The sequence below is a fragment of the Oncorhynchus nerka genome, linkage group LG23, assembly GCF_034236695.1.
Source record: "Oncorhynchus nerka isolate Pitt River linkage group LG23, Oner_Uvic_2.0, whole genome shotgun sequence".
Classification (NCBI taxonomy): Eukaryota; Metazoa; Chordata; class Actinopteri; order Salmoniformes; family Salmonidae; genus Oncorhynchus; species Oncorhynchus nerka.
In genome coordinates this window covers 8,245,572-8,266,848 of record NC_088418.1, presented here as the reverse complement: position 1 = coordinate 8,266,848, position 21,277 = coordinate 8,245,572, and the positions used below count along the sequence as shown (strand labels likewise).

The window sequence follows — 21,277 nt, the reverse complement described above, 5'->3', positions numbered from 1 at the left end:
CAGGGAGGGTGGCTCAACCTGTACCAGCATGTAGAGCAACAGGGAGGGTGGCTAAACCCCTAGAGCAACAGGGAGGGTGGCTAAACCTGTACCAGCCTGTAGAGCAACAGGGAGGGTGGCTAAACCCCTAGAGCCACAGGGAGGGTGGCTCAACCCCTAGAGCAACAGGGAGGGTGGCTCAACCCCTAGAGCAACAGGGAGGGTGGCTCAACCCCTAGAGCAACAGGGAGGGTGGCTCAACCCCTAGAGCAACAGGGAGGGTGGTTCAACGCCTAGAGCAACAGGGAGGGTGCCTCAACCCCCAGAGCAACAGGTAGGGTGGCTAAACGCCTAGAGCAACAGGGAGGGTGGTTAAACCCCTAGAGCAACAGGGAGGGTGGCTAAACGCCTAGAGCAACAGGGAGGGTGGCTAAACCCCTAGAGCAACAGGGAGGGTGGTTAAACCCCTAGAGCAACAGGGAGGGTGGCTCAACCCCTAGAGCAACAGGGAGGGTGGCTCAACCCCTAGAGCAACAGGGAGGGTGGCTAAACCCCTAGAGCAACAGGGAGGGTGGCTAAACCCCTAGAGCAACAGGGAGGGTGGCTAAACCCCTAGAGCAACAGGGAGGGTGGTTAAACCCCTAGAGCAACAGGGAGGGTGGTTAAACCCCTAGAGCAACAGGGAGGGTGGTTAAACCCCTAGAGCAACAGGGAGGGTGGTTAAACGCCTAGAGCAACAGGGAGGGTGGTTAAACCCCTAGAGCAACAGGGAGGGTGGTTAAACGCCTAGAGCAACAGGGAGGGTAGACCGTCATCTAGATTCAAACACAAAGAGCCACTGAAGAGACAGGCAGCAGCAGGTGTGTGATATATGACTTGGTGTATGTTTACGCACACAAGCACTCTCCATCCTTCCCTGTTGTACCGGTGCAGAAGATGATGGCCCAGTATTTTATGCCCCAGTCCTTCCGTCCGTTTCTCTATATCATAAACCATACTAGGCCGACTTTCCGTTGATCACTAAACCTATTCCACTCTGACATCCACAGTGCCAAGAGTCAGTTGTGGAGGGTTTTGTATTACGATTCCAATGATTCCTGATGGAAATAGATCCATGTTTAATGCACTATTTGGGGCTTGGCCAGTGTTCTATCCTGCTGGGGTTGTGGTGAGGCCTTAGTCCCAAATGGCACCCTATTCCCTAAAATGGGCTCTGGGCAAAAGTAGTGCACTTAAGAGGGAATTAGGGTCCCTTTTTGGGGACACAACCCGTGACTTTGGTTAAGCACTTTACACTCTGCTGAAGTTGAGATGCAATACAACATGACCAGAGAAACTTCTACAGTGTGTTTTTCCTCCCCACTGACAACTACACTACCGGTCAAAAGGTTTAGAACATCTATTCATTCCAGGGCTTTTTTCTTTATTTCTACTCTTCTTCTACATTGTAGAATAATAGTGATGACATCAAAACTATGAAATAACACATATGGAATCATGTAGTAAACCCCCCCCCAAAAAAGTGAAATCAAAATATATTTTATATTTGAGATTCTTCTAAGAAGCTACCCTTTGCCTTCATGATATTTAGATTTGTTTAATACTTTTTTGGTTACTACATTATTTCATAGTTGTAATGTCCTCACTATTAATCTACAATGTAGAAAATAGTCAAAAAAGAAAAACCCTTGAATGAGTAGGTGTTCTAAAACTTTTGACTGGTCCTGTATATATGGAAGATCTACAGGGGAGAGTGAAGTAGAGGTAGAGAGAGATGGAGGGGTTGGAGGTAGAGAGAGAAGTAGAGGTAGAGAGAGATGGAGGGAGTTGGAGGCAGCGAGAGAAGTAGAGGCAGCGAGAGAAGTAGAGGCAGCGAGAGAAGTAGAGGTAGAGAGAGATGGAGGGAGTTGGAGGTAGAGAGAGAAGTAGAGGCAGCGAGAGAAGTAGAGGTAGAGAGAGATGGAGGGAGTTGGAGGTAGAGAGAGAAGTAGAGGCAGAGAGAGAAGTAGAGGCAGAGAGTGAAGTAGAGGCAGAGAGTGAAGTAGAGGCAGAGAGTGAAGTAGAGGTAGAGAGAGATGGAGGGAGTTGGAGGCAGAGAGAGAAGTAGAGGTAGAGAGAGATGGAGGGAGTTGGAGAGTAGGGAGGGAGGAATTAGAAGGAGAGAGAGATGGAGGTAGAGAGTAGGGAGGGAGGAATTAGAAGGAGAGAGAGATGGAGGGAGGTACAGTGAACAGAGTACACAGTTATCAGATAAGGCCTTGGTTCAAACACACACACATGCTGCTCGGGACACGCCCCATACCTGCCAGAAGTCCTGCAGAGAGGGAGGGGCGGATGGAGGAGGGGAGAGGAGACAGCGAGGGAGGGGAAGGGACAGTTGATGAATAGGTAGGTAGGGGATAAGGGGGAGGGATGGTTGATAAAATGGGGGATTCGTCGGGTGGAGGAGGAGGAGGAGGAAGGGTTATTGGTTATATGGAGAAGATTGCCAGAGTAGAAGTAGATTCCACAGCAGTTACATGAATAACAGCAAAACATTACAATAACATTACATTATAACAACTGATGGCATGGTCACAATGATATGAGGAGAGAGAAAGAGGGAGAGAGATACACTTGGACAGTGGAGGATTAAACTCAATGGAACATTTGGTTTAAAAAACACAGGAGACCCAATTAGAAAATGTTAAAGAGCAATAGGGGAGTACCCAAACATACTAAGAGCAGTAGGGGAGCACCCAAACATACTAAGAGCAGTAGGGGAGTACCCAAACATACTAAGAGCAGTAGGGGAGTACCCAAGCATACTAAGAGCAGTAGGGGAGTACCCAAGCATACTAAGAGCAGTAGGGGAGTACCCAAGCATACTAAGAGCAGTAGGGGAGTACCCAAACATACTAAGAGCAGTAGGGGAGTACCCAAACATACTAAGAGCAGTAGGGGAGTACCCAAACATACTAAGAGCAGTAGGGGAGTACCCAAACATACTAAGAGCGGTAGGGGAGTACCCAAACATACTAAGAGCGGTAGGGGAGTACCCAAACATACTAAGAGCAGTAGGGGAGTACCCAAACATTAAAAGCACAAACAATGGATAAATAAACAAATGTGAAAAAAATATGGTGAGGGATTTTAGCACACACGAAAGGAGAGGAGAACTGAACTACCATTTTCCAATTAATATTTTTTTTAAGAGATACTACTAGTACTCAAGCAGATTCCATTGTGATATCATCCCCCCCAGACAAGGAGAAGCTCCATCCACTGGGAACACCCACCCCCCACTCCACCACCCTCCAACCAATCCCAATCTCCTCGTCTGAACCTCAGATTAGCATACTCTGACCATAAAACTGCCCTCGACTCAGGAGTTTCAGCTCGGGGAATTGTAGGTTACTGTAATTCTTACAATATTAATATTGCATCCCAGTCCAGTGGAATGGAGCGATTTCATAGGTTCTTGGCGAGGGAACGGGGGGAGGATGGAGAGAGGGGGAAAGGAGGGCTGGATAGAAAAGTGAGTGAAGTGCAATTCTGTTGCCAAGCCAGAGGACGCTATCAGGCCAATCAGGTGCGTTGGTGTGTGAGTGGTGAGTGTGTGTTTGAGTGGTGAGTGTGTGTGTGAGTGGTGAGTGTGTGTGTGAATGTTTGAGTGGTGAGTGTGTGTTTGAGTGGTGAGTGTGTGTGTGTGTGTTTGCGAGTCAAGGGACTATCATTCACAGCTAGCCATGCATCATGTGTCGACTACTGTATAGTACAGAGAGATTTGCAAACAGAATGCCCAGAGATAGAGGTGACATATCGGCTACGTAGGGATCATCCATCTAGAACTCTGGAATGTTCCATCTAGAACTCTGGAATGTTCCATCTAGAACTCTGGAATGTTCCATCTAGAACTCTGGAATGTTCCATTTCCAGTTGATAGAGGGGGGTTAGCTTGGTTAAACCCATCTCAACTCTCCCTCTATACATTTTGATTTCTCGTATACGCACATAAACTTGGTGGTCCAATACAGTGATTGAGAGCGAGAGAGAGAATGAGGGTCTGTGGTGGCTAGACAACCAAGCCTAGTTAAACCAGTCTGAATGCTAAACCTCAAATGGTGAGAGAAGAATTCAGACTGGTTAACTAGGCGATGTTGCTTTGCCACAATAGATGTCTGTTTTTACTCACTCAATCACTTTAGTACACCTCAAGCTGTTGGTATGGACATTATAATGCTGTTTCATACCTCAAGCTGTTGGTATGGACATTATAATGCCTTTTCATACCTCAAGCTGTTGGTATGGACACTAATGCTGTTTCATACCTCAAGCTGTTGGTATGGACATTATAATGCTGTTTCATACCTCAAGCTGTTGGTATGGACATTATAATGCCTTTTCATACCTCAAGCTGTTGGTATGGACACTAATGCTGTTTCATACCTCAAGCTGTTGGTATGGACACTATAATGCTGTTTCATACCTCAAGCTGTTGGTATGGACACTATAATGCTGTTTCATACCTCAAGCTGTTGGTATGGACACTATAATGCTGTTTCTTACCTCAAGCTGTTGGTATGGACACTATAATGCTGTTTCATACCTCAAGCTGTTGGTATGGACACTATAATGCTGTTTCATACCTCAAGCCGTTGGTATGGACACTATAATGCTGTTTCATACCTCAAGCCGTTGGTATGGACATTATAATGCTGTTTCATACCTCAAGCTGTTGGTATGGACACTATAATGCTGTTTCATACCTCAAGCCGTTGGTATGGACATTATAATGCTGTTTCATACCTCAAGCTGTTGGTATGGACACTATAATGCTGTTTCATACCTCAAGCTGTTGGTATGGACACTATAATGCTGTTTCATACCTCAAGCCGTTGGTATGGACACTATTCCATTCATATACGGTTATATTGTGGAGCGTGGATTAAACACATGACGGAGCTAGTTCTGGATCAGAGAGCATGAATGTGCAAACATATTGTAAATCGTCCTTTGTTGACTATTCATATTTAAATAGTAGTTAAATAGTATAATCTCGGTTTTGTTTGCTTATCTAAAATCAGTGCGGGGTTAGAGTCCTTGTCTGTGTAAACGTAAAAGGGGTGTGTGTGTGTGTGGGGGGGGTGTGTGTGTGTGTGTGGGGGATGTGTGTGTGTGTGTGTGGGGGGGGGGATGTGTGTGTGTGTGTGGGGGGATGTGTGTGTGTGTGTGTGTGGGGGGGGATGTGTGTGTGTGTGTGTGTGTGGGGGAAGTGTGTGTGTGGGGGGGTGTGTGTGTGTGTGTGTGGGGGGGATGTGTGTGTGTGTGTGTGGGGGTGTGTGTGTGTGTGTGGGGGGATGTGTGTGTGTGTGTGGGGGGATGTGTGTGTGTGTGTGTGGGGGGATGTGTGTGTGTGGGGGGTGATGTGTGTGTGTGTGGGGGGGATGTGTGTGTGGGGATGTGTGTGTATGTATGTATGTGTGTGTGTGGGGGGGGATGTGTGTGTGTGTGTGTGGATGTGTGTGTGTTTATTGAGCTTGCAACACTTTTCTTCTTTTATTCCCCTGCTTTGCGTCGCTATGGTTACATAGAAAACACCAGGACGGCGTCCAAAAATGGCGCCCTATACCCTTTAAAGTGCACTACTTGTGACCAGGGCTACCGTTTGGGAGTCCCCCAGGGCACCTTCCATTCACCTTTACCGCATGAACAGAGACAAACACACAGTAGATATTGATCAAGGAGCTGGGACAATGGCTTGTGTTTCCAATATATTGGATATCTGTCAGAGTCTGAGGGTTATTCTAATGACCTACTGACAACTGAATAGCCGGGGAGAGGTTGGGAGGGACGAGAGAGGAGAGAGGGAAGGAGGGAGATGGAGGGTAGGGAAGGGGGAGGAGAGAGGGAAGGAGGGAGATGGAGGGTAGGGAAGGGGGGGGAGAGAGGAGAGAGGGAAGGAGGGAGATGGAGGGTAGGGAAGGGGAGGAGAGAGGGAAGGAGGGAGATGGAGGAGGGAAGATGGAGGGAGGGAAGGGGAGATGGAGGGAGGGAAGGGGGAGGAGATGGAGAGGGAAGGAGGGAGGGGAGGAGAGAGGGAAGGAGGGAGATGGAGGGTAGGGAAGGGGGAGAGGAGGAGGGGAGGGGGAGGGAAGGGGGAGGAGAGAGAGAGGAAGGAGGGAGGAGAGAGGAGAGAGGAAGGAGGGAGATGGAAGGTAGGGAAGGGGGAGGAGAGAGGAGAGAGGGAAGGAGGGAGATGGAGGGTAGGGAAGGGGGGGGAGAGAAGGAGAGATGGAGAGGGGGAAGGAGGGAGACGGGGTAGGGAAGGGGGGAGGAGATAGGGAAGGAGGGAGAGAGGGAGGGAAGGGGGAGAGAGAGAGAGAGGGAAGGAGGGAGATGGAAGGTAGGGAAGGGGGGGAGAGAGGAGAGAGGGAAGGAGGAGAGGAGATGGGGGTAGGGAAGGGGGAGGGGAGGAGAGAGAGGGAAGGAGGGAGATGGAGGGTAGGGAAGGGGGAGTAGAGAGGGAGGGGGAAGGAGGGAGATGGAGGGTAGGGAAGGGGGGGGAGGAGAGAGGGAAGGAGGGAGATGGAGGGTAGGGAAGGGGGAAGAGAGAGAGAGGGAAGGAGGAAGGAGGGAGAGGGGGGAAGGGGGAAGGGGTAGAGAGAGGAGAGAGGGAAGGAGGGAGATGGAGGGTAGGGAAGGGGGGAGGAGAGAGGGAAGGAGGGAGATGGAGGGTAGGGAAGGGGGAGGAGAGAGGAGAGAGGGAAGGAGGGAGATGGAGGGTAGGGAAGGGGGGAGAGAGAGGAGAGGGAAGGGGGAGGGAGATGGAAGGGAGGGAGATGGAGGGTAGGGAAGGAGGGGGGAGAGAGAAGAGAGGGAAGGAGGGAGATGGAAGGTAGGGAAGGGGGGAGAGAGGAGAGAGGAAGGAGGGAGGAGGGAAGGAGGGAGAGAGGGGGAGGAGGGAAGGGGGGAGGAGAGAGGAAGGAGGGAGATGGAGGGAGGGAAGGGGGAGGAGAGAGGGAAGGAGGGAGATGGAGGGTAGGGAAGGGGGAGGAGAGAGGAGAGAGGGAAGGAGGGATGGACGGGGGTAGGGAAGAGGGGAGGAAGGAGGGAGGAGGGAGGGAAGGGGGGAAGGAGAGGGAGATGGAAGGTAGGGAATGGGGGGGAGGAGAGAGGAGAGAGGGAAGGAGGAGATGGAGGTAGGGAAGGGGGAGGGAGAGGGAAGGAGGGAGATGGGGGAGGGAAGGGGGAGGAGAGAGGGAAGGAGGGAGATGGAGGGTAGGGAAGGGGAGGAGAGAGGAGAGAGGGAAGGAGGGAGATGGAGGGTAGGGAAGGGGGAGGAGAGAGGGAAGGAGGGGGAGATGAGAGGGTAGGGAAGGGGGAGAGGTAGGGAAGAGGAGAGAGGGAAGGAGGGAGATGGAGGGTAGGGAAGGGGGGGAGAGAGGAGAGAGGGAAGGAGGGAGATGGAAGGTAGGGAAGGGGGGAGGAGAGAGGGAGGAGGGAGGAAGGAGGGAAGGGAGGGGGGAGAGGGGAGGAGGGAGATGGAAGGTAGGGAAGGGGGAGGAGAGAGGGAAGGAGGGAGATGGAAGGTAGGGAAGGGGGAGGAGAGAGAGAGAGAGGGGAAGGAGGGAGATGGAGGGTAGGGAATGGGGGAGAGAGAGAGGAGAGAGAGGGAAGGGGGAGGAGGAGAGAGAGGAGAGAGGGAGATGGAGGGTAGGGAAGGGGGGAGGAAAGGGGTAGGAGGGAGGAGAGAAATGTAGGGTCGGGAAGGGGGAGGAAAGGAGGGAGAGAGGAGAGAGCGTAGGAAAGGGGGAAGAGAGAAATGTAGGGTCGGGAAGGGGGAGACGTAGGGAAGGAAGGAAGGAAGGAAGGAAGGAAGGAAGGAAGGGAGGGGGAGAGGGTTAGGGAGGTCGTATAGAGAGGGGAGAGGGAAAGACGTAGGAGAGGAAGAGTGAAGGAGGGAGGGAGGGAGGGATGGAGGAGGGAGGGAGAGAGGGAGGGAGGGAGGGAGAGAGGGAAGGAGGGAGGGAGGGAGGGAGGAAAATACCTTGCCGCCAACTCGACTCTTTAATCTGTGATTTGTGTCTTGACGGTTTCTCGAACACATTAGTGATAAAGAGAGGGAGGGAGGGAAAGAAAGTTTCATAGCACATGATTGATAGATAGCAGGGTGATTATTCATTGAGGCCTCTGGGAGAACTGATGGGCCCCAATAACGAGGTGAAACACATTATTACTATTCATGTACTAACAATCTGTTGATGACGGAGGGATGGAGAGGGAACGACAAGTGGGAGGGAGAGAGGGAGGGATGGGAGAGAGGGAGGGATGGGAGAGAGGGAACGACAAGTGGGGAGAGGGAGGGAGGGATGGGAGAGAGGGAGAGGGAGGGATGGGAGAGAGGGAGGAGGGATGGGAGAGAGGGAGGGAGGGAGGGGAGAGGGAGGGAGGGAGGGATGGAGAGGGAGAAGTGGGAGGGAGAGGGATGGGAGAGAGGGAGGGAGAGGGATGGGATGGAGAGGGAGGGGAGTGGGAGGGAGAGAGGGAGGGATGGGAGAGAGGGAGGGAGAGAGGGAGAGAGGGAGGGAGGGAGGGATGGAGAGGGAAGTGGGAGGAGAGAGGGGGAGGGGGAGAGAGGGAGGAGAGAGAGGGAGAGGGAGGGAGGGATGGAGGGATGGGAGAGAGGGAGGGGGAGGGAGGGAGGGAGAGAGGGAGAGACGACAAGTGGGAGGAGAGAGGGTGGGGAGGGAGGGATGGGAGAGGGAGGGAGGGAGGGAGGGAGAGAGGGAGGGAGAGAGGGAGGGAGGGAGGGAGTGGGAGGGAGAGAGGGAGGGAGGGAGGAGAGGGAACGACAAGTGGGAGGGAGAGAGGGAGGGATGGGAGAGAGGGAGGGAGGGAGGGAGAGGGAGGAGGGAGGAGGGAGAGAGAGGGAGGGAGGGAACGACAAGTGGGAGGGAGAGAGGGAGGGATGGGAGAGAGGGAGGGAGGGAGGGGACAAGTGGGAGGGAGGGAGGGAGGGATGGGAGAGAGGGAGGAACGACAAGTGGGAGGGAGAGAGGGAGGGATGGGGAGAGAGGGGAGGGAGGAACGACAAGTGGGAGGGAGAGAGGGAGGGATGGGGAGAGAGGGAGGGAGGGGGGAGAGGGAGGGATGGGAGGAGGGAGGGAGGAGTGGGGAGGGAGAGAGGGAGGGATGGGAGAGAGGGAGGGAACGACAAGTGGGAGGGGGAGGGAGGGAGGGAGGGAGGGAGGGAACGACAAGTGGGAGGGAGAGAGGGAGGGATGGGAGAGAGGGAGGGAGGGAGGGAGAGAGGGATGGAGGGAGGGAACGACAAGTGGGAGGAGGGAGGGATGGGAGAGAGGGAGGGAGCGACAAGTGGGAGGGAGAGAGGGAGGGATGGGAGAGAGGGAGGGACGACAAGTGGGAGGGAGAGAGGGGATGGGGAGAGAGGGAGAGTGGGAGGGAGGGAGGGATGGGAGGAGAGGGAGGGAGGGAGGGAGTGGGAGGGACAGAGGGAGGGAGGGGAGAGGGAGGGAGGGGAGAGGAGGGGAGGGAACGACAAGTGGGAGGGAGGGAGAGAGGGAGGGAACGACAAGTGGGAGGGAGAGAGGGAGGGATGGGAGGGAGAGAGGGAGGGAGGGGGGGAGAGAGGGAGGAACGACAAGTGGGAGGGGAGAGGGAGGGAGGGAGGGAGGGAGGGAGGGAGGGAGGGAGGGTGGGAGGGGGAGGGAGGGGGGAGGAGGGAACGACAAGTGGGAGGGAGGGAGAGGGAGGGAGGGAACGACAAGTGGGAGGGAGAGAGGGAGGGAGGGAGGGAGAGAGGGAGGGAGGGAGGAGGGAGGGAGGGGAGAGGGAGGAGGAGGGAGGGAGGGGGAGGGAGGGAGGGAACGACAAGTGGGAGGGAGAGAGGGAGGGAGGGAGGGAGAGAGGGGGAGAGGGAGGGAGGGATGGGAGAGAGAGAGGGAGGGAGAGGGAGGGAGAGTGGGAGGGAGAGAGGGAGAGGGAGAGAGGGAGGGAGGGAGACAAGTGGGAGGGAGAGAGGAGAGGGAGAGAGGGAGAGAGGGAACGACAAGTGGGAGGGGAGAGGGAGAGAGGGAGGGAGGGAGAGAGGGGGAGGGATGGAGAGAGGGAGGGATGGGAGAGAGGGAGAGAGGGAGAGAGGGAGAGGAGAGGGAGAGAGGGAGAGAGTGGGATGGAGACGACAAGTGGGATGGAGAGAGGGAGGGATGGAGAGGGATGGAGGAGGGATGGAGAGAGGGAGGATGGAGAGAGGGAGGGATGGAGGGGGAGAGAGGGAGGGATGGAGAGAGGGAGCGACAAGTGGGAGGGAGAGAGGGAGGGAGGGGAGAGAGGGAGAGAGAAGGAGCAAGTTAGGGAGGGTCTGGCAATAGGTTGATCCTCACTGGGACTGTATGATATGTGGTGGGGATGGATGGTTACTCTGACAGCTAATTAACCACTAATTACTGTGGCAGAAAAATGAACTGCTTCCGTTGTCTCCGCATCGTAGATCAATGAAGACGTGTGACTGGAAGAGATCTACCAACAGGCATTATATAAAAGGGAACCAAAACTAAAAGGCAGGGCTTGGAATTCAACATGGCGTTTTCTCTGGATCAAAATGGGGCTGAGGTGGTGGGCGTGGCAGGGCGTGGCAGGGTCGTGGCAGGGGCGTGGCAGTAGGCACGTTCGCCGGCCAAAATCTTTTAGATGCCGCAGACAAAAATGTGGCTGTTTTAAAGCCAATTTCCTGCTATTCTGGTATCGGAGTGACTCAAAACGGGGGCCGCGTGCCATGACTCACAGTATCAGAGTGACTCAAAACGGGGGCCGCGTGCCATGACTCACGGTATCGGAGTGACTCAAAACGGGGGCCGCGTGCTATGACTCACGGTATCAGAGTGACTCAAAACGGGGGCCGCGTGCCATGACTCACAGTATCGGAGTGACTCAAAACGGGGGCCGCGTGCCATGACTCACGGTATCGGAGTGACTCAAAACGGGGGCCGCGTGCCATGACTCACGGTATCAGAGTGACTCAAAACGGGGGCCGCGTGCCATGACTCACGGTTTCGGAGTGACTCAAAACGGGGGCCGCGTGCCATGACTCACGGTATCAGAGTGACTCAAAACGGGGGCCGCGTGCTATGACTCACAGTATCGGAGTGACTCAAAACGGGGGCCGCGTGCCATGACTCACGGTATCAGAGTGACTCAAAACGGGGGCCGCGTGCCATGACAAAAATACCCCTGAAAAGCATCATTTTGGAGAACGAGATTCCCTCAGTCTATAGTTTTATTTTGGTGATTGTTAATTCTCAAAGATCTTTTTTGTGTGTTTTTTTTGCTCCATTATCTTGTCTATATACTTTATATCTGATATTAGCCTCAAGTTTAATCTTCACTAAATATATATATATATTTTTGGATTTTAAAAAATAAATTACTGTTTGGACTTACAGCAGACAGCCCGCCCCAGAACTTTTCTGTGCAGAAAAAACCCTGGAGAAAGAATAAGAAAGGTGACAGGGGACAAGGATGGGTGTAGGTGGCTTATCTACGACCCGAACGTTGTTCTCTTATCTCGTCTAGGGCCATTACTCCGCTCCAAGGTCCACCAGTCAGCCTATAAATACCACTAAATAGACCATTATGGTCTGGTAGGCAGGTCCACTAGTTGAGTCTCTTAATGATCAAGTGTTACACAGTTAACTACACGTGGAGCAAAGCTGTTCTTTGAGACACAGAGCAAGGCAAGGCTGACATAGGAACTTGTTCAGAGTGCGGTGAATCAGAGTGCGGTGAATCAGAGTGCGGTGAATCAGAGTGCGGTGAATCAGAGTGCGGTGAATCAGAGTGCTCTGCCAGAGGATAGAAGACCAGTAACTAGAGAATACCGGAACAGAGTTGTGTGCTCTGCCAGAGGAGAGAAGACCGGTAACTAGAGAATACCGGAACAGAGTTGTGTGCTCTGCCAGAGGAGAGAAGACCGGTAACTAGAGAATACCGGAACAGAGTTGTGTGCTCTGCCAGAGGAGAGAAGACCGGTAACTAGAGAATACCGGAACAGAGTTGTGTGCTCTGCCAGAGGAGAGAAGACCGGTAACTAGAGAATACCGGAACAGAGTTGTGTGCTCTGCCAGAGGAGAGAAGACCGGTAACTAGGGAATACCGGTAACTAGAGATGTGTTACTCTCTTCAAAGTGCTTATTAGTGATGGACATCATGTCATGGGAGTAGTTGTTGGTTCTTTAACAGAGCCACCTTTTGGGCTTTGCTATTCACCCTTCAGTCTGTCTGAGGATAGGAGGGAGGTGCTGTAGGATAGGAGGGAGGTGCTGTAGGATAGGAGGGAGGTGCTGTAGGAGAGGAGGGAGGTGCTGTAGTCAAGACAGGAACAGGGTTTGGTTTCTGAGTACAGCCCTTATTATTGATGGCAATTGACATCTTGTCCTGGGACATGTGGTGCTCAGTCTTTACACTCTCCCTAATATAGGCCACAGCTAGTTGCCACCCTTCTGTTGACTGACAGGCATCCTTAGGGGACGGGGACAGGGACACGTCCGCCAACTGATTACTACTGATGGGATCAATTCATTACGATTTAATAGGATAAACTGACCCTACACTTGTCTGGCAGCTGTCCACATCTCCCTCGTCCCTTAAAGCCGGCTGTCCACATCTCCCTCGTCCCTTAAAGCCGGCTGTCCACATCTCCCTCGTCCCTTAAAGCCTGCTGTCCACATCTCCCTCGTCCCTTAAAGCCTGCTGTCCACATCTCCCTCGTCCCCCCCTCCTTAAAGCCCGCTGTCCACATCTCCCTCGTCCCTTAAAGCCTGCTGTCCACATCTCCCTCGTCCCTTCCTCCTTAAAGCCAGCTGTCCACATCTCCCTCGTCCCTTCCTCCTCAAAGCCTGCTGTCCACATCTCCCTCGTCCCTTCCTCCTCAAAGCCTGCTGTCCACATCTCCCTCGCCCCTTAAAGCCTGCCGTCCACATCTCCCTTCCTCCTAAAAACATGCTGTCCACATCTCCCTCGTCCCTCCCTCCTTAAAGCCCGCTGTCCACATCTCCCTCGTCCCTTAAAGCATGCTGTCCACATCTCCCGCGTCCCTCCCTCCTTAAAGCCAGCTGTCCACATCTCCCTCGTCCCTTCCTCCTAAAAACATGCTGTCCACATCTCCCTCGTCCCTTCCTCCTAAAAACATGCTGTCCACATCTCCCTCGTCCCTTCCCCCTTAAAGCCCGCTGTCCACATCTCCCTCGTCCCTTAAAGCATGCTGTCCACATCTCCCTCGTCCCTCCCTCCTTAAAGCCAGCTGTCCACATCTCCCTCGTCCCTCCCTCAAAGCCCGCTGTCCACATCTCCCTCGTCCCTTAAAGCATGCTGTCCACATCTCCCTCGTCCCTCCCTCCTTAAAGCCAGCTGTCCACATCTCCCTCGTCCCTTCCTCCTAAAAACATGCTGTCCACATCTCCCTCGTCCCTTCCTCCTAAAAACACGCTGTCCACATCTCCCTCGTCCCTTCCCCCTTAAAGCCCGCTGTCCACATCTCCCTCGTCCCTTAAAGCATGCTGTCCACATCTCCCTCGTCCCTCCCTCCTTAAAGCCAGCTGTCCACATCTCCCTCGTCCCTTCCCCCTTAAAGCCCGCTGTCCACATCTCCCTCGTCCCTTAAAGCCAGCTGTCCACATCTCCCCCGTCCCTTCCCCCTTAAAGCCTGCTGCCCACATCTCCCTCGTCCCTTAAAGCCAGCTGTCCACATCTCCCTCGTCCCTTCCCCCTTAAAGCCAGCTGTCCACATCTCCCTCGTCCCTTCCCCCTTAAAGCCTGCTGTCCACATCTCCCTTCCTCCTAAAAGCCAGCTGTCCACATCTCCCTCGTCCCTTCCTCCTTAAAGCCTGCTAGATGGCCAGCTGGATAGAACACCACTCTGTCATAAGGCCCTACTGATGCAACAAAAGAGTGAATGTCAAAGCCTTTTGAGAGAGTGGTGGTAAGTGTGTCTTTGGAGATGAGCATTAGATTAGTAGTGGATGGGTCTGGAGCTGGGATTGTGGATATGGGCCGAAACAGCGTTCATCTGCCAATTCTGTCTTCTCTTCATGATATTAGCTCAGGATCTGGAGTCTCTCTAACTCACAAGCAGCAGCATCTTCGCAATTAGACCCCAATTGATGCTGCCGTTTATGAACCCGTATAACCTTAAAAAAAAAATGAAGAACCTGCTTATTAAACTTCTTGTAAACCTGATAAAACTGTGGTATTTAAAGAAAAATAAAAGTCCTGAATTTAAAAAGTAGCTTCAAAAGAGTTTTTATTTTGCAAATGATGTTGTTATCTGAGCGGTGACCTTCTCGTCCTGTACTCCAGTGTTCCCTAATCATAGCCCAGGGGACCCCGAGCACTACACACCTTATAACACCAATCAACTCAAAGATTTTGATTTCAATCAGGTGTATGAGGCAAAACCAAAACTGTGTCGTCCCTTTAGGTGCCCGGGACCAGGACGATGAAACACTGCTCTAGAGAGTGTCACCCCTTTAGGTGCCCGGGACCAGGACGATGAAACACTGCTCTAGAGAGTGTTATCCCTTTAGGTGCCCGGGACCAGGACGATGAAACACTGCTCTAGAGAGTGTCATCCCTTTAGGTGCCCGGGACCAGGACGATGAAACACTGCTCTAGAGAGTGTCATCCCTTTAGGTGCCCGGGACCAGGACGATGAAACACTGCTCTAGAGAGTGTCATCCCTTTAGGTGCCCGGGACCAGGACGATGAAACACTGCTCTAGAGAGTGTCATCCCTTTAGGTGCCCGGGACCAGGACGATGAAACACTGCTCTAGAGAGTGTCATCCCTTTAGGTGCCCGGGACCAGGACGATGAAACACTGCTCTAGAGAGTGGTAGGTTAGAAAACTGTTGAATCTCAAGATGAAATATATTCCACCTCAATAAACCCCCCCCCCCTCCTCCCCATTGCAATTATAACTAACACAGTTCCATGGTCATCCACTTAGGATCACCCTCTCACAGTCTGCAAACAGAGGTGGAATGAGACTTTTATGAAACGAGGTTGTGTATCACAAATGGAAACCTGTTCCCTAATAGACCACACTAGTTTTGTCAAGAGCCCTATGGGTCATGATATGGCATAGGGAGTCATTTGGGACACAGCCCTAGGTAATGAAAGAATGTAAGAGCTGGGACTTCAACCAGAGATCGGTGGGTACGCATTCTATTCGCCCACCCGGGCTGCCCTCCCCCCGCCCACACTCCCTCCCGCCCACCCACACTCCCTCCCACCCACACTCCCTCCCGCCCACCCACACTCCCACCCACACTCCCTCCCGCCCACACTCCGTCCCTCCCTCCCTCCCTCCTTCCTTACCTTTCCATCATATCGCTTCACCTGGAACTGATCCAGACCCAGGTCTATGAGAGACAGAGACAGGGAGGGAGGGACAAAGGGAGAGACAGAGACACAAAGAGAGAGACAGAGACACAAAGAGAGAGACAGAGACAAAGAGAGAGACCGAGACAGGGAGGGAGGGAGGGACAAAGAGAGAGACAGGGACAGAGAGAGAGAGAGACAAAGAGAGAGACAGGGACAAAGAGAGAGACAGGGAGGGAGAGAGAGACAGGGAGGGAGGGACAAAGAGAGAGAGACAGAGACAGGGAGGGAGGGACAAAGAGAGAGACAGGGAGGGAGGGACAAAGAGAGAGAGACAGGGACAAAGAGAGAGACAGACAGGGAGGGAGACAGGGACAAAGCGAGAGAGAGAGAGAAACAGGAGAAAAAGAGAAAATAAAATGCACTGTTAATGTTTATAAGATGACAAATACAACGAGACAGAGCAACAGAGCAAGAGATCGAGTTACGACTAACATTACATAACAGTTTACAAACGAGTCCAGTCCGCAGAGCAGAGTGTATATGTACAGTAGTCCCAAGTGGCACCCTATTCCCTAAACTATCACTAAAAAGAGCTCCGGTCAAAAGCACTATGTAGGGAATAGGCTGGCATTTGGGATACATAGACTTCAGTGGCCATTTTAAAAATGTATTTCTAGAGTGAAGTGACACAGATGAATAACCACCAATAACAACCCAGTTTCCAGAAAGCTCTCAAATACACCGACGTCAAATCAGCATTGATTCATCTGTTCATTAAATCATCAGATTTAAGAGTTGATTTATTTGGAGAAAAATAAGATTTATTTCAAATGTTAGTGGATGCAGATGCTGCTGGGTATTTATTTATTTTTTTGACGAAATTTGTAAACAAGTGTTTTAATTCATACTTTTAAGTCCTCTGGGAATACAATGTTAATCTTGATGCATGATTTTACACAAATACATTCTATTCAACTCATGTCGTTGTCATGCAATACTAGAAGAATTGGCTATAAAACACATTCAGTAGGAGACCCCAAGGCCAGATGAAATGCCAGCCTCACCCTGGGTTAAACCACCCCGTACTACCCTGGGTTAAACCGCCCCGCACCACCCTGGGTTTAAACCGCCCCGCACCAACCCTGGGTTTAAACCGCCCCGCACCAACCCTGGGTTTAAACCGCCCCGCACCAACCCTGGGTTTAAACCGCCCCGCACCAACCCTGGGTTTAAACCGCCCCGCACCAACCCTGGGTTTAAACCGCCCCGCACCAACCCTGGGTTTAAACCGCCCCGCACCAACCCTGGGTTTAAACCGCCCCGCACCAACCCTGGGTTTAAACCGCCCCGCACCAACCCTGGGTTTAAACCGCCCCGCACCAACCCTGGGTTTAAACCGCCCCGCACCAACCCTGGGTTTAAACCGCCCGCACCAACCCTGGGTTTAAACCGCCCCGCACCAACCCTGGGTTTAAACCGCCCCGCACCAACCCTGGGTTTAAACCGCCCCGCACCAACCCTGGGTTTAAACCGCCCGCACCAACCCTGGGTTTAAACCGCCCCGCACCAACCCTGGGTTTAAACCGCCCGCACCAACCCTGGGTTTAAACCGCCCCGCACCAACCCTGGGTTTAAACCACCCCGCACCAACCCTGGGTTTAAACCGCCCCGCACCACCCTGGGTTTAAACCACCCTGGGTTTAAACCACCCTGGGTTTAAACCACCCCGTACCACCCTGGGTTTAAACCGCCCCGTACCACCCTGGGTTAAACCACCCTGGGTTAAACCACCCTGGGTTTAAACCGCCCCGCACCACCCTGGGTTTAAACCACCCCGTACCACCCTGGGTTAAACCACCCCGTACCACCCTGGGTTTAAACCACCCTGGGTTTAAACCACCCTGGGTTTAAACCGCCCCGTACCACCCTGGGTTTAAACCACCCCACCCTGGGTTAAACCACCCTGGGTTAAACCACCCTGGGTTAAACCACCCCGCACCACCCTGGGTTAAACCACCCCCGCACCACCCTGGGTTAAACCACCCCGTACCACCCTGGGTTAAACCACCCTGGGTTTAAACCACCCTGGGTTTAAACCGCCCCGTACCACCCTGGGTTTAAACCACCCTGGGTTTAAACCGCCCCGTACCACCCTGGGTTAAACCGCCCCGCACCACCCTGGGTTAAACCACCCCGTACCACCCTGGGTTAAACCACCCCGTACCACCCTGGGTTAAACCACCCCGTACCACCCTGGGTTTAAACCGCCCCGTACCACCCTGGGTTTAAACCACCCCGTACCACCCTGGGTTAAACCACCCTGGGTTAAACCACCCTGGGTTTAAACCGCCCCACACCACCCTGGGTTTAAACCACCCCGTACCACCCTGGGTTTAAACCACCCCGTACCACCCTGGGTTTAAACCACCCTGGGTTTAAACCACCCTGGGTTTAAACCGCCCCGTACCACCCTGGGTTTAAACCACCCTGGGTTTAAACCGCCCCGTACCACCCTGGGTTAAACCACCCCGCACCACCCTGGGTTAAACCACCCCGTACCACCCTGGGTTAAACCACCCCGTACCACCCTGGGTTAAACCACCCCGTACCACCCTGGGTTTAAACCGCCCCGTACCACCCTGGGTTTAAACCACCCCGTACCACCCTGGGTTTAAACCACCCCGTACCACCCTGGGTTTAAACCACCCCGTATCACCCTGGGTTAAACCACCCCGCACCACCCTGGGTTAAACCACCCCGCACCACCCTGGGTTAAACCACACACAAAATCAATGTCATTATGCTACAACAGTACTATACTGGAACACAATGAATAATGGAACAGACAGAATGAATGACTGTCGGCTGGATCAATGAATAATGGAACGGACAGAATGACTGACTGTCGGCTGGATCAATGAATAATGGAACAGACAGATTGACTGTCAGCTGGATCAATGAATAATGGAACAGACAGAATGACTGTCTGTCAGGTGGATCAATGAATAATGGAACAGACAGATTGACTGTCAGGTGGATCAATGAATAATGGAACAGACAGAATGACTGACTGTCAGGTGGATCAATGAAGATAGTGTCTCTCCTCCATAGAGTCCCACTCCTACCCCTGTCCATCTCTCCTCCATAGAGTTCCACTCCTACCCCTGTCCATCTCTCCTCCATAGAGTCCCACTCCTACCCCTGTCCATCTCTCCTCCATAGAGTCCCACTCCTACCCCTGTCCATCTCTCCTCCATAGAGTCCCACTCCTACCCCTGTCCATCTCTCCTCCATAGTCACTCACTCCTACCCCTGTCCATCTCTCCTCCATAGAGTCACTCACTCCTACCCCTGTCCATCTCTCCTCCATAGTCTCACTCCTACCCCAGTCCATCTCTCCTCCATAGAGTCCAACTCCTACCCCAGTCCATCTCTCCAGTCCTCACTCCTACCCCTGTCCATCTCTCCTCCATAGAGTCCCACTCCTACCCCTGTCCATCTCTCCTCCATAGAGTCACTCACTCCTACTCCTGTCCATCTCTCCTCCATAGTCTCACTCCTACCCCAGTCCATCTCTCCTCCATAGAGTCCCACTCCTACCCCAGTCCATCTCTCCTCCATAGAGTCCCACTCCTACCCCAGTCCATCTCTCCAGTCCCACTCCTACCCCAGTCCATCTCTCCAGTCCCACTCCTACCCCAGTACATCTCTCCAGTCCTCACTCCTACCCCTGTCCATCTCTCCTCCATAGAGTCCCACTCCTACCCCAGTCCATCTCTCCAGTCCGCACTCCTACCCCTGTCCATCTCTCCTCCATAGAGTCCCACTCCTACCCCTGTCCATCTCTCCTCCATAGAGTCCCACTCCTACCCCTGTCCATCTTTTTCCTGTATGTAGATAACTAGTGGGTACAGTCCTAGTTCTGCATTGTTTGGAGCTTTGAGTTGTACACAAAGTATATTTTGGGGTTTGTCCCATTTTGTGAATTCTTTGTTGGTGAGCGTGTAGCGGTATTTATTAGAGAGGGGTAAAGATAAAGATTGTGATCTGGCGCAAGGCAGGTAGTAACCATGCCGAAAGGAAAAGAGTAGAATAGAGGGAGTACCACTACCAGACCCACACACATCAGCAGAAGAGACTGCCTAGACTGTAGCCTGTTTACCAGATAGCCAGTGGAGAGAAAAGAGAATACACACCATTTAAAACCCACGTCACAGCACAGGGCTAAGCCCACCCAGAATACCTCATCAGCACAGGGGGGCTAAGCCCACCCAGAATACCTCATCAGCACAGGGGGGCTAAGCCCACCCAGAATACCTCATCAGCACAGGGCTAAGCCCACCCAGAATACCTCATCAGCACAGGGCTAACCCCACCCAGAATACCTCATCAGCACAGGGCTAACCCCACCCAGAATACCTCATCAGCACAGGGCTAACCCCACCCAGAATACCTCATCAGCACAGGGCTAACCCCACCCAGAATACCTCATCAGCACAGGGCTAAGCCCACCCAGAATACCTCATCATAACCCCACCCAGAATACATCACCAGCACAGGGCTAACCCCACCCAGAATACCTCATCAGCACAAGGGTAACCCCACCCAGAATACCTCATCAGCACAGGGCTAAGCCCACCCAGAATACCTCATCAGCACAAGGGTAACCCCACCCAGAATACATCACCAGCACAGGGCTAACCCCACCCAGAATACCTCATCAGCACAAGGGTAACCCCACCCAGAATACCTCATCAGCACAAGGGTAACCCCACCCAGAATACATCACCAGCACAGGGCTAACCCCACCCAGAATACCTCACCAGCACAGGGCTAACCCCACCCAGAATACCTCACCAGCACAGGGCTAACCCCACCCAGAATACCTCATCAGTACAGGGCTAACCCCACCCAGAATACCTCATCAGCACAAGGCTAACCCCACCCAGAATACCTCATCAGCACAGGGCTAACCCCACCCAGAATACCTCATCAGCACAAGGGTAACCCCACCCAGAATACCTCATCAGCACAAGGGTAACCCCACCCAGAATACCTCATCAGTACAGGGCTAACCCCACCCAGAATACCTCACCAGCACAGGGCTAACCCCACCCAGAATACCTCACCAGCACAGGGCTAACCCCACCCAGAATACCTCACCAGCACAAGGGTAACCCCACCCAGAATACCTCCAACAATAATAATGGCAGAGCAATTGAACAGCAACTTCATAGAAACAATTTACAAGGAAGAACCCAGTCATCAACAGAGGATTTGCAGTAATCTTACTCATGTATTATCGTCCAGTGGAGGAGTGCAGAGGGTATGAATGTGGGGGGGTGTTCATAGTGGAGGAGTGCAGAGGGTATGAATGTGGGGGGAGGTGTTCATAGTGGAGGAGTGCAGAGGGTATGAATGTGGGGGGGTGTGTTCATAGTGGAGGAGTGCAGAGGGTATGAATGTGGGGGGGGTGTTCATAGTGGAGGAGTGCAGAGGGTATGAATGTGGGGGTGTTCATAGTGGAGGAGTGCAGAGGGTATGAATGTGGGGGGGGGTGTTCATAGTGGAGGAGTGCAGAGGGTATGAATGTGTGGGGGGGGTGTGTTCATAGTGGAGGAGTGCAGAGGGTATGAATGTGGGGGGTGTTCATAGTAGAGGAGTGCAGAGGGTATGAATGTGGGGGGGTGTTCATAGTGGGAGGAGGGTGAATGTGGGGGGGTGTTCATGAAGGGGTGCAGAGGGTATGAATGTGGGGGGTGTTCATAGTGGAGGAGTGCAGAGGGTATGAATGTGGGGGGGTGTTCATAGTGGAGGAGTGCAGAGGGTATGAATGTGGGGGGTGTTCATAGTGGAGGAGTGCAGAGGGTATGAATGTGGGGGGTGTGTTCATAGTGGAGGAGTGCAGAGGGTATGAAT

The 21,277-nt window shown here is 53.0% G+C and overlaps 1 protein-coding gene across 1 annotated transcript in view; it reads right to left on the bottom strand.

Moving 5' to 3' along the window:
• The window catches only part of micu1 (mitochondrial calcium uptake 1), a 110,660-nt gene that overhangs the window by 46,910 nt on the left and 42,473 nt on the right, over positions 1–21,277 (bottom strand). Inside the window, exon 5 of the mRNA XM_065007822.1 lies at positions 15,353–15,396. Coding sequence (XP_064863894.1) covers positions 15,353–15,396 — 44 coding nt within the window. The remainder of the gene's footprint in view (positions 1–15,352; positions 15,397–21,277) is intronic.